Source organism: Melospiza melodia, chromosome 16 (genome assembly GCF_035770615.1).
Source record: "Melospiza melodia melodia isolate bMelMel2 chromosome 16, bMelMel2.pri, whole genome shotgun sequence".
Classification (NCBI taxonomy): domain Eukaryota; kingdom Metazoa; phylum Chordata; class Aves; order Passeriformes; family Passerellidae; genus Melospiza; species Melospiza melodia.
In genome coordinates this window covers 9,719,024-9,735,683 of record NC_086209.1, presented here as the reverse complement: position 1 = coordinate 9,735,683, position 16,660 = coordinate 9,719,024, and the positions used below count along the sequence as shown (strand labels likewise).

The window sequence follows — 16,660 nt, the reverse complement described above, 5'->3', positions numbered from 1 at the left end:
TTAAAGTCAAGACAAGCAACTAATCTGAGACAACTAAGAAATAACCTTGATCCACTTGCCTAAAGCACTCAAAGATCCTCCTCTTTCCTGGGGACAAATGCTTGCATAAATATATATATTTATAAAGTGTTCAGGTTCATGGTTAGACTTTCCAGATGGACTACTGCTCCAAAGCATCTGCTGTGGACAGAGGATGGACTCAAAAACAATTTTCTCTGGAGAATCACAGAATCAGTTGACAGCAAGATGTGACATGCACACAGGTTTCTTGTACACCTACCATGAAAAATAATCTGAATGATAAATCCTGCACTAAGCTATTGAAATTTCAATAGGGACTGCTGCATTCCCATTTTAGTACTACAAAAATGCACTTACTTAAAATGCCTTGCACTTTCAGAGATGACTTTGTATTCTGTGTGGCTTGATACTTTTCTCTTTTGGATGGAAAGAGAGAAGATACACTTTGTTCACCCCCTCACAGCTCTAAAGACCTGGATTGCAATAAATAAGATGGGAGCACTGAACCATTGCCTTCTGCATGACTGGAGGCAGAGATGCTGCCTTGGGAGCAAAGGCAGCCCTCAGCTCTGTCCACAGGCCTGGGTATTTACCAAGAAGCCATTTCTCTTATGCTGGGCAGTGTTTGCAGAAAGCTAAAAGAGAATATCCATAATTTATGACTTCAGAGAACAGATACATGCTTCACTACTGCCATGATATTTTGCATTCTTCCTGCATGGACAGATTTTTTTAAAAAACAAACAAACAAATCTATGCTCAATACTGAAAGCAAAAAAAAAAAAAATTGCAATCTTAGGCGTTCATGGTATCTTTAAGAATTTACATTTTGGGTAAACCATTTGATTTTGAAATAATTTAATGAAGTACGATTTGCTTTTCGAAATCTTCAGGAGAACAAACAGAAATAGTAAGATGGAAGATAAATTAGCTATTTTTGTGGAATTCAAGAGACATCTAGTGGTTAGAACACAGAGCTTTCACAAAGAGCCTGCTAAGCCCTTTTCTGAATTATGCTGCCCTTTTTATCTTGTTTCATATGAGTTTAAATGATCACATGTGAATTTCAGCATTTCAGGAAGCCTTCTCCACTTTCACTTATTTACTCCTCTATAAATATTTGTATTTATACTTCATTCATTGTTATTATCATGTGATTTTCCAGCACATTTCTTCACCAAAAAAATAAATAAAAATCACCAAACTAGTGCAAAATGGACCCATAGAAATTACAGCCTCCACAAATCTCAGGACATGAGAATATATCAGCTATATTACTCAAATGTACAGAGCATGGTAATTCAGAATATTTCAGAAAATTAAATGCATATTGAAAGTGAAAAATGGTTTTAAATTTGTATTTCCATAATCTTTTTCAACCATATAGTAGCAGAAAAACTAAAATTATTAAGGGACAGAGTTTTAAAAGGAAACCTAAGCCAAAAGATTCACTATATTCCCAGTGTCTCAGTTTCAGCATTAAGACACCACAGAACATATTTCTACACTTGAGCAAATGATTTCTATCCCCTTTAAAAAAAGGGTATACTGAACATAAGGATTTACAAGACTTAAACTGAATATTTAACTCTACCCCTGACAACCATATATCAACTAATATTAAACACTGAGCTACATTTTTAATTTCTAGTACCCATTTCTGTGATTTATTTAAATGGATTCCTGCACAGACAACTTAAAGAAACTTCTTAATGTGCTAAATACTGCAGGCTTCTCTCTTTATAGACATAATGTTAAAATGCAGTATTTCTTCAAAAAGACATTTTAGTAAGAAATACTTGAAATTCTTTTCAATGAAGGGCTAACTGCTGCACTAACCAGAAACACTTCAATTGCTGAAATATCAAGTAAAGAGTGTATTGCATAATTATAAGTAGTGCTGGGAAAAGCAAATATACCCGCCTGTTCAAATACATATTTTAAATATTTTATTTTATGTTTTATTTATTCTTAGTACAGCACGCAGCACTCTGAAAGAACATTCTTTCAGACAAACAAATTCTGAGGTCAGGAAATGAAGACAAACAACAAGTAGAAGGAATTGAGCAAAAATTTTGGGGCAAATCCAACAGTTTTTTTCTCACTGAAAGAGTCCCATACTCTGATGTTGGTACCTACATACCTTAATATTTGCAACCACCAAAGCTTCTGTTACCGTTATTAATTCCTGCTTAATACCTAAATTAAAAATGAATGGCTCTGCTCTAAAATTATGAGTGCTAGTCTACTTGCTATTAACCTTGTATTATATTCTCTAAACACAAACAAAATTTTCAGTAAAGTATACCTAAAGAAATTTAAGCACTTCCATGGGATAATCCACATTCACAAACTACAAAGTGCATTTCAAACCTATTGCTGCAATTATTAATATCTATGTGAATCACTAACTTTCCTCATGCTGTTAGACATTAAATACTGCATTAGAAAAGCTGCTCCCTTCTCCAAGTGTATTATTCAGATGTCTTCAGACTTTAATGTTATGCAACAACTCTAAAAGAGTCATATTTTAAGAGACATTGTTCGGTAAAACACTCAGTTTGCAATAAAAGTAACAAGGATATTTGTAAGTCTAGTCTACCTCTGCCTTAATGCCTTGGGGTAACATGGGACTCAGTCTGGCAGGTTTTCTAATCTGTGTTTCAGTTGTATTGCATTTTTTCTGTACTAAGACAAAAGGTTACTATAAAAAAAAAACAGAAATGAAAATCACACCTAAAGTTGTTCTTTCAGCACTTGTTTCCTAAACAAATTTTATGTGGTGGTGCTTTGAAAAGCACAAGGTGCCTCATGCCATGCCCAGTCCCTGTAAGTGGCACCCACCATGGCAGTTCTGGATTTGATGAACCAGTCGAACCGGAACTGAGGCGCGTTGCGCACGCACTGCCGCAGCTCCTCGTACACGTTCTCCTTGTCAAAGCCCATCTTGTGTAACATGCAGATCAAAAACCTGTCTTCCTCCTCTGTGTAATTCTTCCCTTTGTTTGTTCCATACTGAATACGCAGCTGATGAAAAGGTGCTTTGTACCTTGCAATCTGAATGCAAAACAAAAGTAAGGATTAATAAACGTACAATGCTACATCAAGGAATCATTACGTGATACTGCAGATCACTGAGAGGTGGTATACTACCTATGCTGCATAACAAGACAGAACACTCATCCCCAATTATTCCTTTTCTGAAAGAATTTTTGGAAGAAGTCAGCTGCAGAAAACAAAAAACCTGGAATAATTACTTTGGCATCAAGGGCTTTCTTGATACTGATCCTCCGTTGAATTCTGGCCTCTCCTCGTTCAATCTGAGCCATAATCCTCTCAATGTCCTGTAGCTCATTACAACGCTCCCAGAAAACAGCTAAAAACACAAAACAAAATTGTTGAATGTAATCTTTTCCTCTGCTATTATGACTTCACTGTTAAGATACTCGGGCAAAAAAAAAGATAAATTCAGCCTGTGGTTCCATTAATCTTAAACAATGAGCTAATGCTCTCCAGCTTACTGTGCTAGCCAAAAAATAAGCTTGCACTGACTCTTTATTCAGAATCCTTAAAAGTTAACTGTAAGTAAAGGGTTAGTAAAAATTCTAACAAAATTTACATGCAACATAATCAATTGTAAAATAAATTCAACACTGAAGGGAACTCTTGCGGAGCTCTTCCTCTTTAACTACAGGAAACAACACTGCAAAGTTGATTTTATGAAGGTGTTTAGTAAAATTACATCCAAGGCTGAAAGAGGACGGAATCTCAAAAGCACTGTGTAAACACAAAAGACAAAGATACAGTGTAAGAGGTAAAATAGCAGAGATACAGCATAAAGAATCACACTGGCACTATAAGGCAAATTCACAATTTCACAAATCCATGTTGTCAGTAAAAATTAACTATGTCAAATTCTAAATCTTCACTAAGGAGGGCTAAAGGCAGCTGCAGGTGTTAGTTATGTGCTACAAAACCAACCTTTTATAGAATTTAGTCTTCTGAAAAAAACCCCAAGTTGCATACTTTAAAAATAAAAATAAAAATAAAAAAATAAAAAAAAAATCTTAAATGCATCTAAATTCTTACCTTGTAAATTTAAAAGAACATGTGGCAAAAATCATGATAATAGTCTGGTATTAGGAAATAAATACATTTCAAAATATCACCAACCTGAGTATTCAATGACCTCCTCAGGTGACTTTCCTTCCACCTCACGGGCAATATTGTCTATGTCATCACGGCCATATTTCTCATTAGCTTTAATAAACTGGTTAAAATCTCTTTTATTCCAGTTTGTAAAACCCTGTAAGCAACAAGAGATTAAGAAGGCATTATCAGGTCAGAGGAAAGCATTTTCCAAAATTGTGATTTATTTATGTACCATTTGCTCCTCTGCAATATCACATAATTACAGTGGCTAATGGTCCTTCAGGACTTCCATAGACTTGTGTTATCCAGGCTTATTACTGAACCTATAACTAAACAGTTATTTTTGGGCATGACTCCACATGCATTAATCACAGCTTTTTATCCTTTCTTTTTAAAGTTTTTGTGATACTTCTCCAAAGAAACAAGCTCAGTGACAGCTGCACTCCTGCAGATACAAGCACCACACTTCAGAGCAGTACAAGGTACAGCAATGCCTGTGTCATCACAAGTTCTTAGAGCAGTGCAAGTATCTAAAGCAAGAGCTCCTACTTCAGACATTTACAAACCTGGAACCAGGCAAACAGCTGGATGAAAGCATAAGTATGTCAAGAAAAGATCTCTAGTCCAAAAAGATGCAATCAAATGGAAACTCTAAAGCACTGTCAAAGAGAGAATTTGTTATGTACCAAAGAAATCAATCCAAAACTGAACAAGCGAGATGCAATGCACAAAAATATTATCCAAGAAAGAGACATTACAATTTAAAGACATGGAAAGCAGAAAATGACAAGAACAAACAAGACAATCACATGCCTGGGCAATAATCTGTAGTGCACAGAGTTTCTTTCATCACAGAAATGTATCTACAAGGAACTTTGTCAGTTCAGCTAAATAAGCTCAGTCCACAATTAGCATGTCCAGAGTGAGTCTAACATACACAATACAACTATTTATTTTTAATCATTAACAGCAGTACTGATATGCATATCAGCACCAGCTGAAGTATTTCCTCTGCTATACACAAGTGAAATTAATAGTGAAATTGTGACTTTGGAATTTTCTTCCAAAGTACACCAATTTCCAATTCTTCTATAGAAAATTTTCTGAATCAAAAAGTCCTGTTACTTTGAACACATCTTTGTCTTTAACAATCAGCTTTTAATAAGCCCAGTCAGCAGGATAATCTGCCAAAAGGTCAAGACACTAGTCAGTGACAGAAATTCAGTTCCAGTGACAGAAATTCAGTCCCAGTATAAAAAGAACATGCCTAACAACTTGACTGGGACAAAAATTAATGGATGTGATATGCCTTAGACACCTGCATAAATACCATGTATGTTGACATAGGGTCGTCCTGATTCAAACCCTTTTTGATTTAAAATCAACATTTAAAATCAACACAGAAGCTTTATGCCTGTACAAGGAACCCACTGATTGGATTTCTGCACATGTTGCTGGATAGTGCACCTACTATCCAAGCTGTTGCCTCAGAAATGTTCAAGGACTTTCAAGGAAACAGCAGATTACTAAAATGTAAACTTGTTCAAGGACAGGAAAGGTCCCTTAAAGCAAAACCAATCAAAATCATTACATGTTCTATGCTTTCTTCTTTCAATAACATCAGCAGAGCTTTCCTGTGTGTATTTACCATTACTTATATTCCATACTAGCAAAAAACATAGGATTAAATACTTCAGCTGATTTTATTTTACCTGTGTTAGAAGCTTTTCTTTCTCTTCACTTTCCTCAGTATTCAGAGGCATAGACTCATCTATCTTCTTTTGTTCCTCCTTTTGTACCTGAGCTGCATTTGGAAGGTCAGGATTCCTGGGGACCTAAAATCAGGGGTTTCAAAAAGCAGTAGTGCAGCAAAGTTATTTCAAAGACTGCATTTTAAAAGCACTCATCTGTACAAAATGTGTTCTACCTAGATTCAGATCTTACTGCTTAAACCCCACCTCCCAAAAACAGGACCTGCTTTAAGTTCTAAGTTCGTTATGCCCTGAACCCACCACTCCTGCACACAATGACCTCAGGATACTGTGAGAGGCTGAGCTGTCACAGCTCACTGATTCCAGTGGTACTTGTCACCAGCAAAGCACCTGCTTTCCTACACTCATTGGTTTACAATGTTTTATAACTACAGTGAAACACTAAGTTCTGCCAGGTTTACTGTAAAGCCATGCACACTGCCCAAGTAAGGACCAGACACAACCTGATGTAAACAAGAACCAGCAACATTTTATCTGTCCCTCTCCACACTGATCAATTCAGTATTTGTGACCTTGGAACTGTACTCCAATTTCACTGCACAAAACAGCAAACAAGCCAGAAACAGTATCCAGTAAGGGTTTAGCAGACCTTACTTATTCCTGCAGCAAAAGGCAGTGGAAGATAAGAACTGTTAAGCTGGTTTTAATACATAAGAAATCTTCTTGACTTTACTGGTTTAAATTAAGACTGACACATAAAGCTTGGTCTCTGCCTATTGGTCATCTTCTCATACTGTTCATGGCTGTTTTCAGTATTTATTATAAACTCTCTTCAGATTGGAAGTTATACTTCCATTTCACAGCTAAACAAATTTAATTATATTTATCACTTTCCCCACCAGTAAACAGTCATAGTAACCTTTTAAGATAACAACTATTCATGTTCAAACTTTCCAGGCTGACAGGTTTCCATAACTGGTCTGAAACACCTCTTTTTACATGCATATTGTCAACACTAGCAATTCTCTCATCATTCTTTGTTGGAGCATTAATTGAATAAATTCTTTACCTAAACTAACTGCATACTCATCTTAATTCTATCCTGACATCCCCATGAAATTCTTTTGGCTGCAAACAGGATTCTAAAAAAACTTTCTGCCTTTTCTTAAAAAAAAAAACATTTTACTAATATTAATTCTACTCTCATCAATTTTCTATCTGTTGCTTTGTATGACAATTTTATGTCCTCCAACACATTTTTTAGATTATATTTTTTTCTTGCTGCGACCTGTCAGAAAACTTGAGGCTTTTTAAAGACATGTCTGTCTGGAAGTAGAGAATCCATTTGGTTTACTCAATCAATACTGGTCCAAGTGAGGATAACAGAATGTGTTCACTGCTTGTCCAGTAATGTCAGCAGGGAAACGAGAGAAATTAAGCTAAGGCACAGTACAAAAAAAAAATCAGGGGAAAAATCTAGAAATCTGTTGTCTGGTTTCCTTTTTGTAGAAGTAATATATTCAGACTTCTCCACACCTTTAAACTTTTTATATCCCACCCAAATCCAAGGAAAACTGATGTAATTTGAATTACCTTCATATCAACACAAAGATATACAAAAAAAACCATCATACTTGGGAAGGTGATTTTATATTAGCCAAATTGTCCTTACCTTAGACCACACCTTTGGTTTTGAGAATATGAAGCATGAGAACTATCTTTCCTTTTTCTACTCTATGTCATCATTAGGAATCCACCACAAAACACAAAGCTACACAGATATGGAATTTTTTGTGAAGGAAAGAACAATAGATTATCTTTTCTGCTCCTCAGTAGAACAGAAACAGAAGAAGAGAAGCTTTAGGCCATTTCTTTCACAATAACTTGACAAGTCAAGACTGCAACAAATTTACAAAATGGAATGCAAATACATTTCACTGATCTGAAAAGAAAAAATGCATTACCTTATATCCTATAGTTTTACGGTAATACAGAATTTCTTTTTCCAGAAGTTCAAATAACCGTGGTGGGAAAAACTGAAAATCCTGAATATTTGGTTGTTTTGGAGGTCGTGGAGCCTTCAAAAATACACAGATACATCAACATTACAGAAGCTTAACTTTTCTACAAGTAAACTACCAAAAATCAGCAGCAGTGGCAACCAGGGGTAGAGCCAGGGATGCAGCATGGGAGAGGAGGAGCAAAAGAACCACATAAAACCCTTCCACACTTGCCACCTCCTTACCTTTGGGACTTTTGGTTCACTGACACGTAGGGCCTCTCTGAAATAAGCATCCACTGCATAATTGGCTTTGCGTTCCCTTTTTGGAGGCTCAATCCATTCCATCATGCTCAGCTACAGAACAGAACAAAAAGCTACTCAAGTAACTGTTTGCTTCCCTAAAGTCACAAGAATAATGACTAATATGGCACTACAAACAGGAATGTATTTCTGCACAGCAAATCTAATGATTGTGCTCAGGAATTTGGATACTACAATAGAGCTCAAAAATCAGCTAGAAATTATAGCTGATTATAACAAATATTTAAGCACTTAGAAGATAATACACAAGTAAGGCAGTGCAGTGGCAAGAAGAGATTCTTTTACAGTATTCTAAGTATTCCAGACCCTGAGTAGGGTTATGATTCCATCTACCAAAACACAACAGAAGGGCTGAGGACTTGGGCTCTGAATTGTCTAATTTCTTGTGATATGAATAAATTGCTTCTTCTCTAAATATCACAATGAATAACCTCTATAAATGCTACAACACAGACAAAAAATCCACTAGCAATCAATTAATTTAAAATCCTAATGTTATTTCATACTATGCAGTATTTAACTTACTTCTTGTAATGAAATTATCAACACAAAGAATTTTCTGCCTATATCCACACACTGCACTATATTCTCATCAAAAGTTATTTTTCTAAATTTTTTTTTCAAAATCAATAAAAACCTGAGTTAGAAGGGCATTTTGTAGTTAACAAGTAAGATGTCACACATCTGATTGCAGATTAAGGATATATTCACTATACATCTTGTACAAAACAGAGATGCATAGGGAACACTGTGGGACTGAGCAATACCTCTTTGTATGGATGATCCTTGTATTATTTGGTAAAATCAGTGTACAAACTAAAACCTTGTTGAGGCCTAGGTTTCTTTTCCATTCCAAGGGAGGCTCGTGCCTTCTTTAACAGACACTTGTCTTTCAAACTAAGACAAATCTTCACTGCAAAAGCAGACTCAAGTCCAAGATCCACATAAAAAATTATTACCAGGCCTGTTTTTTCACCTTAGTTATGTGACAGCAAAATAATACTGACTGCAGCAGTATAGCAGCATGCAGCTCACTGGTTTTGTTGCAGAAGGGATAACATCTGAGCAATGTTATCGGATTTTGCCATGAAAAAAACAGTGGGGCTCAAAGCAGTTTAACAAAAACTCAGAATATTAATGCTTGGGCAGAGCCAAGTGAATTTTTTAATAGTTCCTTACTTCTCTAGAATCTAGAAACCTCCATAGTCATAACATTTATAGTATGGCTTTTATGTTTGCACCTTTAAACTGAAGTCTTAAATGCTACAAAAAATTACCTTCTGTTTTTCTCTGTAATCTTCACCTTCAAAGTTGTATAAGCTCATCTCTGTGTCCATAGTGAAATTTCGTAGGGAGCTCTCTCCCATTTTCTGCAATCGTTCATTCATTTCAGCTGTCTAAAGTGAGAGGTAGACATTTTTAGGCTCACTCAAGCTATTTAATCTTTTCTGAAAAAAAACAGCTTTCATCATTACTACAACATACTCAATATCTTTTTCTGATTTTAACTTTTACTTACGCTTTCTTCTAAAGAGAGATACCATTTGTCCTTTTCAATTTAGAGCAATTTGACTTCAAGACTCTTCATTAAACTAAATTTATTAGGTTGGGATGTAGTCCTACAACTGTACAATTTAACTTTAAAATTTAAATTAAATTTATGCCCATCTCCTTGGAGCTGAAATGGCAGTTCATTTTTTCATACAGCTATCTATTACCTAATGAAGTTCCATAAAGACTTTGTGTCTGTCAGAATTATTGGCATTAAATTTACATTTTTTTTAAAAGACCACAAAATAGGCAGTGCTTAAGACAGGATGCACACAGCATAAACTTTGAAAATAATTACAATCACTAATTCTACTTCTTCAAAAATTTCATAATATTTAAAATCCACAAATAGTAAAGTAATAAAAGATTTATGTCATCAGATCTCATTCCATTTTGTGCATAGGTATTTTGAATTCCATATGAAAAGGTTCTCTAACCTTCTTTTCACCTCTTTCTAAAATGGTGGTTATATCTTCTTCTGTCAGCTCACTGTCTTTGGAAGCAAACACGTGCGTGGCCCCGTGCCGGATCATCTGCAGCATTTCATCTTTTGCCAGTTTGTTGGACTGCTGGTCTATGAGCCTTCCTACAATCACAAGGAATATGCTGGAAGTTAGAATGTGGGAGTTCTAGTAGGACCAGGCAAGCAGTGCATTTTTTTACTTCACTGACAGAACAAGAAAGGAAAAACAGAACAACCATACAGAAAAAAATATATTTCACTCAAGATGAGAATAAACAGAAGTCAGGAACTTTGGGGAAAACAAAAAAAAAAAAAAAACAACTTTGACTCAAGCCATAACAAAAAACATTTCACATTCAAATAATCTGAATTTTACATGTAAGATCTTAGTCTTAGAATGGTAGCTGAACTTTTAAGGTCACAATCTTATCTCAAGATGAAAAATTAAGAAGTATTCTATAACCACTAAGAAGTGCTTGGCATTTTCAACATTCACATCACCGATTTCAACCCAATTTTCTAATTATTCTTCCCAAAATTTAATTGCTGTCCCAAAATTTCTCTTACGCTATCCATGTCTCTTGTCATGCTATCAAAATTTTGACCATCATCCTTTCACTAGTCCACCCTGTAGTAAATACAAACAAGCCTAAAAACTTAGCTTGAGTACCTTAGTTTTGACAAACTATTCCTCTAAGTGCTTCCAAACAAAAATACACAAAGGTGTTTTATTTTTCAGTTAACTCTTATATGATAAGAAACATATGTATATCATTATTTCAACTGCCATGGAATATACCTGATTTTCTTTTTTTTTCTTTCTAACATATCCCAAAACTAAATAACATCTACTCAGCTGTAGTTTACTGTCCTCATTTAGACTCTTTGTCTACATTAATCAGGAAAAAAAATTTAAAATAATTCAGCTGAACAAGTGAATACCTTGCACATGAGGATGATTTAGTACACTGCTATTATACACAAGGCCTGCTTTCACTAACACTGTACATTTGTACAGTTATTTAACCATACTTAAAGGGACTGAACAATTCTGTTGCAGACAAACATATATAGCAGTTGATACCTTGTTGTATAACTATAGAGTCCAGTCTCAGTTTTATTTCAGCTCTTTCTACAATCCTCTCTTCAACAGTATTATCAGTGATAAGTCGGAACACCCGTACTGGTTTCTTTTGACCAATACGATGCGCACGGTCCTAACAAACATAAATCAATGAGTGTTCAGCAACAAGAACTCACAAGCAATAGACAGTTAGCTTGCAGAAACAGCAGCCTCAAACTGGTATTGTACTTCTTGGTCCCTTGCCTATTCAAAAGCACAGATCACTGTAAAACCAGTATTCTAATATTTATTTATACCTGGCTATTACATTTCTGAGTCATTCCACAGTAATAAATGCATCTCCCTCAATGTAAATGAAGATAACTGAATGTCTGTCAGACTGCAGCTGGGAAGTGGACATACAACAGTACACACATGCATACACTTGTACTGCTTTCAAATGAATTCTGTCACTTGACACAGGTATTGACATTCTGCATCCCTGGCCTGAGCACATTAATTCCATGTGCAGAGTTCCTGCAGCCACAGCTCCAACACTGCGCTTGTAAGCCAAGCAAACAAGGTTTATGACTAACACACTACACTCATTTGTAACAAAGCTTGTGTTTATCCCCTCTGAAAAACATGTCCTTTTAAATTAAAAAAAAAAGTTAAAACAGCTGTCCTTCAAGCTGTGGGTACCACAGGATTTTCTCTTTAAACAGGAGTTGTTAAATCTTTTACTCTCCTGTATATTATTAATTTCTTCCTGAAAACCCCACTGAAGTTCACAAACCACACTTACAGTCTCCAGGAATTTGGTCAACTATTGGCAGTCAACATGCATATCTAAAGCATGAGCTATTGATATTAAATATTTGATGTGTTGATGTGCATTAAAAGAAAATTAAAAATTACAAACCACTGAACAAATACCCACCCTACTAATCGTTCAAGAAGGATCACATGAGTTTTATTCCACATGAAACAAACTACAAACTATTTTTTTTACATTCAGTACTGAGAAAGAGAAGATTGGAGTAGGTTTAACCCCAAGGTAACTTCCCCCTCCCAGCATCACCACCGAATGCCTTTAGGCTTATGCAGAAACAAACAGTAAAACCATAAACTTCCAAAATGACAGAAATACAAGGCTGCATGCTTTTAGTTATCTGTTATAATTTTGAAAACAGTACTCTATTATTCAACTGTTCTCTCCTGAAAAGATAGAATTAAGAATAATGCTATAGTTCTATTAACAATATTGATACAGTATTTTGATAGAAGTAATCTCTCATTATGAAAAAAATTAAGACAAATATTTACAGGCAAAAATCTACAATTTCCTCCACAAATTCTGTTCATGCCCTCATGCCCTTTTATCCAACTCCTTTGTATCTTGGTATTGCCTTGCGTAAACAAAAAATAAAGAAAAGTAATAAAAGTGCAAGTTCTGAAAACAGTTATACAAAATAGAATATTGACAACTTAAACAAACAAATGTGTATTAGAGAGTTAACTCACCATGGCTTGCAGATCTACTTGAGGGTTCCAATCTGAATCATAGAGAATAACCACATCAGCAGTTGCCAAATTAATTCCAAGACCTCCAGCTCTGGTACTCAGCATGAAAATGAATTTACTGCTGTTAGGAGCATTAAATGTGTCAATTGCTTCCTGAAAGAAAAAAAAAAAAAAGGTGTCACTAAAGTATCAGATCTTTCAAACAAGTTTCCAGTATGCTGGTGGCTTTCCAATTAAATTCCGTCTAAATTTACACCGTTTTCATAGAAAAAAGAATTTTATCAAAGTAAGAAATGTATGTCTGGACAGGTGAGAAAATCTGTACTGACTCCATAATATACTGTATTTTTCATTTATGGATCAAATGAAACATACTGTTAGTCTAGCAGAAACATTCCCTTAGCAGCCTTTTAAAAACTGTACCATTTCTGCTTTACTTTGAACAATGATGTGGCTACATACATGTATGTAAATAATAACTTATCAATCTAACCAAAGGCTTTTCTTGTTTGCATACAACTTTCCCACCTCTCTCTCCTCATGTGGTGTCTGCCCATCAAGCCTGCAGTACTCATAACCACGCCACATGCAATAGTCTTCCAAAATATCCAGCAAACGAGTCATCTGACTGAACAGCAGAACTCTGGAACCTGACAGAACACAGAAGGTTTTGATATTAATTTTATGTTTTCACATTGATCTGATCACAGTGCTACTCCAGAGCATGACTGAGAATTTATGTGACATATTCTGTACTATGCCTAAATTAAGTCTTTATTCTCCAGTTATTTTTCTGGTAGTGATTTAACCACTCAAGAATATTACTTGATAAATTATACAGGAGAAATGCACAACCAAAAAAGCAGAACACTTAAATCCATTGTAAGGGAATCTGGTGCTGGCTGATGCACATAGATGAAATAATCCTATCATCAGAAATTTTCTTACAGAAAGCAGAAGGGAGGCTCTACTTTTCCTTTCCTTCTGCTTCTCCATATTTTCAGTCTTATTTATCATTCCAGTAAGATTTCTTTCCCTTCATGTCTTACGATCTACAGAAAATTAATTTTCAACAAAAACCTCAGAGAAAGTGATGAATACATTCACTGCAGGAGAGGCTAAACCTGTGCTGTTTTTGAAAGATACTTTAACTGAGAAGGAGAATTCAGATCACTGCTGTCCACAAACAGCACTCACCCTGCTCTCTGAGTTTTGCCAGCAGCTTATCCAGAACTAACATTTTGCCACTGTTGGTGATGAGATGAGTGTCAGTGGTGTAAGGAGGGCCAGGCTCAGCACCATCAAACAGGTAAGGGTGGTTACAGCACTTCCGCAGCTGCATCAGAATGTTCAGCAGGCGCATCTTATCCATCTTGCCAGCTGAGTTCAGGATATCAATGTCTTTCATCAGGATCCTGGTGTACCTGAGGTTTTAAGGGCAGTTTTGAACAATTTTCTGGTTTTTAATTCAATGAATGAATGAAACCCTGCAATTATGACCATTCTTATTTATGTGGGAGGTGGCTTTGTTTCTATAACAATGAGCTATATTACTATGAAACATCTCACTGATAATACAGATTTCCAAATTCATTGCTAAATACAAAAGGGAATCTCTCTGTGAGTGACAATGATCTGCCCTGGATTATTTTACACTTCCATTTTAGTAGTATAAAGTGGATTAAAAATATTACTTATTTGACAGAAACTGCTACACTGACCTGGCGTCTCATGTCTTTTCTGGGTAGTTCCTCAGGGTTCTCTTCTAATTTCAGGTTAAGACTTTTTGGTGCATACATACTTGGATCAAAGGAGGAAGCTCAGGAGGCATTTGTTCTTTCACATAAACTTAAGGAAGGAAAACCTTTTCTCCTTTCTTCCTCCCAGCTCTTTTCATTACCCTTCCTGAGCTCTCTGAAACTTGTGCATTTTTTACAAAAGCCCTAAGACAGCTGTAAATTAGTTTCTCTGACTGTCTCAACATGCAAATGTAAGGAAAAAAGTATCAGTGTGAAGAGCTATAGTGTTTATCAGAAAAGAAGCTTACTTTGATGTAAATCACTCACCATTCTCTCTGCATTTTGCTGAGCCCAAGATAAATTTTTACTTCCTTCTTTGGAGGCAAACTCTTTTCTACTTCACCTTTTATACGACGTAAGAGAAATGGCTTCAAAACCTACACAAATTAAGATGCTTTACATAGATAAATGTGTAAAATTGATTGTCACAAATACAAAACTAACAGATTCAATTATCTGATATTTATCCAGAACTAACCAGTATCTATTGCTGTCATGGTGACTCTATGAGAAAAATTCTGCAAAACAAAGTTGTCCTGCAATGACTAAACTCACACATGTGTATCCCTATATAAGGATTGCTGGAATCATCCCAGTTGTTACCTTAAGAAGGGGCAAAACTCTTAAGTTTATAAAATATAATCCTTTTTAACATAAGCTCTGTTTCATTTCCACTAGCAGGGACAAAACACACCAATATTTCAAGTATAAGCAATGCATGTTGTAGGTTCTCTGACCTCTTCTGCCACTGTAAAAAATGTCTTATCTCATGCACAGTAAAACAAAGGTAAAGGCATTACTCAGATTAGCATGACATGTACCAGTGTACTATTCACAATAATAAATGGTTTAAAAATATCTCAAAATTCTTCATTTTCACTTCTTATGTTCAGATTTTGTCTGCTTCAAACAGTAACACACAAAAAGTACTACCTATGACAGGAAGTTTAATTAATGAAAATTCTGATAGACATTCCTGTAACTAAAGACCTTCATGTTCATTTTTTTCAACTTTGAGATGAAGGGGAAACTAATCTGGTTTTCTTCTTTACAGTGTGCATGCTAATGATGACATGTGATTACAGCTTTAATTACTTACAGCATGAAGTCTTTCTACAAGTTTCTGATCACCGAGACAATTTTTAGTGTCAAACCATGAGTCAAAATCCTGTGATGAGAAACAGCACAATTGGTAAGAACAGTTTATCATCTGCACTTTTAACAGACACCCATTGACTCTCTTTCATTCCAGATGAGAGTGGCATAAATCTGGAGACAGATTACTTCTGTGAAAGAAAAACCAGTCTGCAATTCTGTGCCATCTCCCTGGTATGTTGTAACATTTGAGTCAAGTGCATCACTCTGCAGACAAAATATCACTACACTCTGCTTAATATACAACAACTTTCCATGCTCATCACTGCAGTGCCCAAGGGCTTCCCTTTAGTGCTTATGTGATGATGGGGCAAAAAGTTTAAAAATCACAACTTAAATCCTTAAGAAAATTAGATGGACAGCAGAGCAAAAATAACATAAGTAAGTAATACAAGAACAAAGAAACATTAACAGTAAAAGAGAAGAAAGATTACTCAAGTTCTAAATTAAAAAAAAAAGGATTATGTCTATTTGGATGCTTCATATTCTTGCTACCTCATTGCTTTTTCAAATTCTGCATAATTCTTGATCTATTTAAGATATTGCATTTGCTGTTAATGGTCTGAGGCCTCATCCACACCAGCAGAATGCACTGTTTTAACTAGGCAGAGTAAGAAAAGCAGTCTACAGTAAGCCACAGAGCTTTCCCTGAACCTGGGTCATGCACAATGTCCATCTCCTCCCTAGGCTGGTCATTCTTCTCTTCTACTGACAGCAGCCTGGGAAGCAAAATAACAACACTGTACCTCCAAACATCAACTTACATCTGCAGAATTGAAGACATCAGGTAAAAGAAAATTGAGTAATGCCCACAGCTCGTGGAGGTTATTCTGTAAAGGAGTTCCTGTAAGCAGCAATCGATTTGTTGTCTTGAACTCACGCACAATCTCTGACAGC

The 16,660-nt window shown here is 35.6% G+C and overlaps 1 protein-coding gene across 1 annotated transcript in view; it reads right to left on the bottom strand.

Moving 5' to 3' along the window:
- The window catches only part of SMARCA1 (SWI/SNF related, matrix associated, actin dependent regulator of chromatin, subfamily a, member 1), a 33,027-nt gene that overhangs the window by 6,776 nt on the left and 9,591 nt on the right, over positions 1 to 16,660 (bottom strand). Inside the window, exons 8-22 of the mRNA XM_063170576.1 lie at positions 16,528 to 16,659; positions 15,708 to 15,776; positions 14,876 to 14,985; positions 14,007 to 14,233; positions 13,338 to 13,459; positions 12,810 to 12,962; positions 11,307 to 11,439; positions 10,197 to 10,345; positions 9,486 to 9,605; positions 8,131 to 8,241; positions 7,850 to 7,963; positions 5,886 to 6,008; positions 4,195 to 4,327; positions 3,279 to 3,397; positions 2,866 to 3,078 (exon numbers count right to left, since the gene is read on the bottom strand). Of these exons, the coding sequence (XP_063026646.1) occupies positions 2,866 to 3,078; positions 3,279 to 3,397; positions 4,195 to 4,327; positions 5,886 to 6,008; positions 7,850 to 7,963; positions 8,131 to 8,241; positions 9,486 to 9,605; positions 10,197 to 10,345; positions 11,307 to 11,439; positions 12,810 to 12,962; positions 13,338 to 13,459; positions 14,007 to 14,233; positions 14,876 to 14,985; positions 15,708 to 15,776; positions 16,528 to 16,659 (2,028 nt within the window). The remainder of the gene's footprint in view (positions 1 to 2,865; positions 3,079 to 3,278; positions 3,398 to 4,194; positions 4,328 to 5,885; positions 6,009 to 7,849; positions 7,964 to 8,130; positions 8,242 to 9,485; positions 9,606 to 10,196; positions 10,346 to 11,306; positions 11,440 to 12,809; positions 12,963 to 13,337; positions 13,460 to 14,006; positions 14,234 to 14,875; positions 14,986 to 15,707; positions 15,777 to 16,527; position 16,660) is intronic.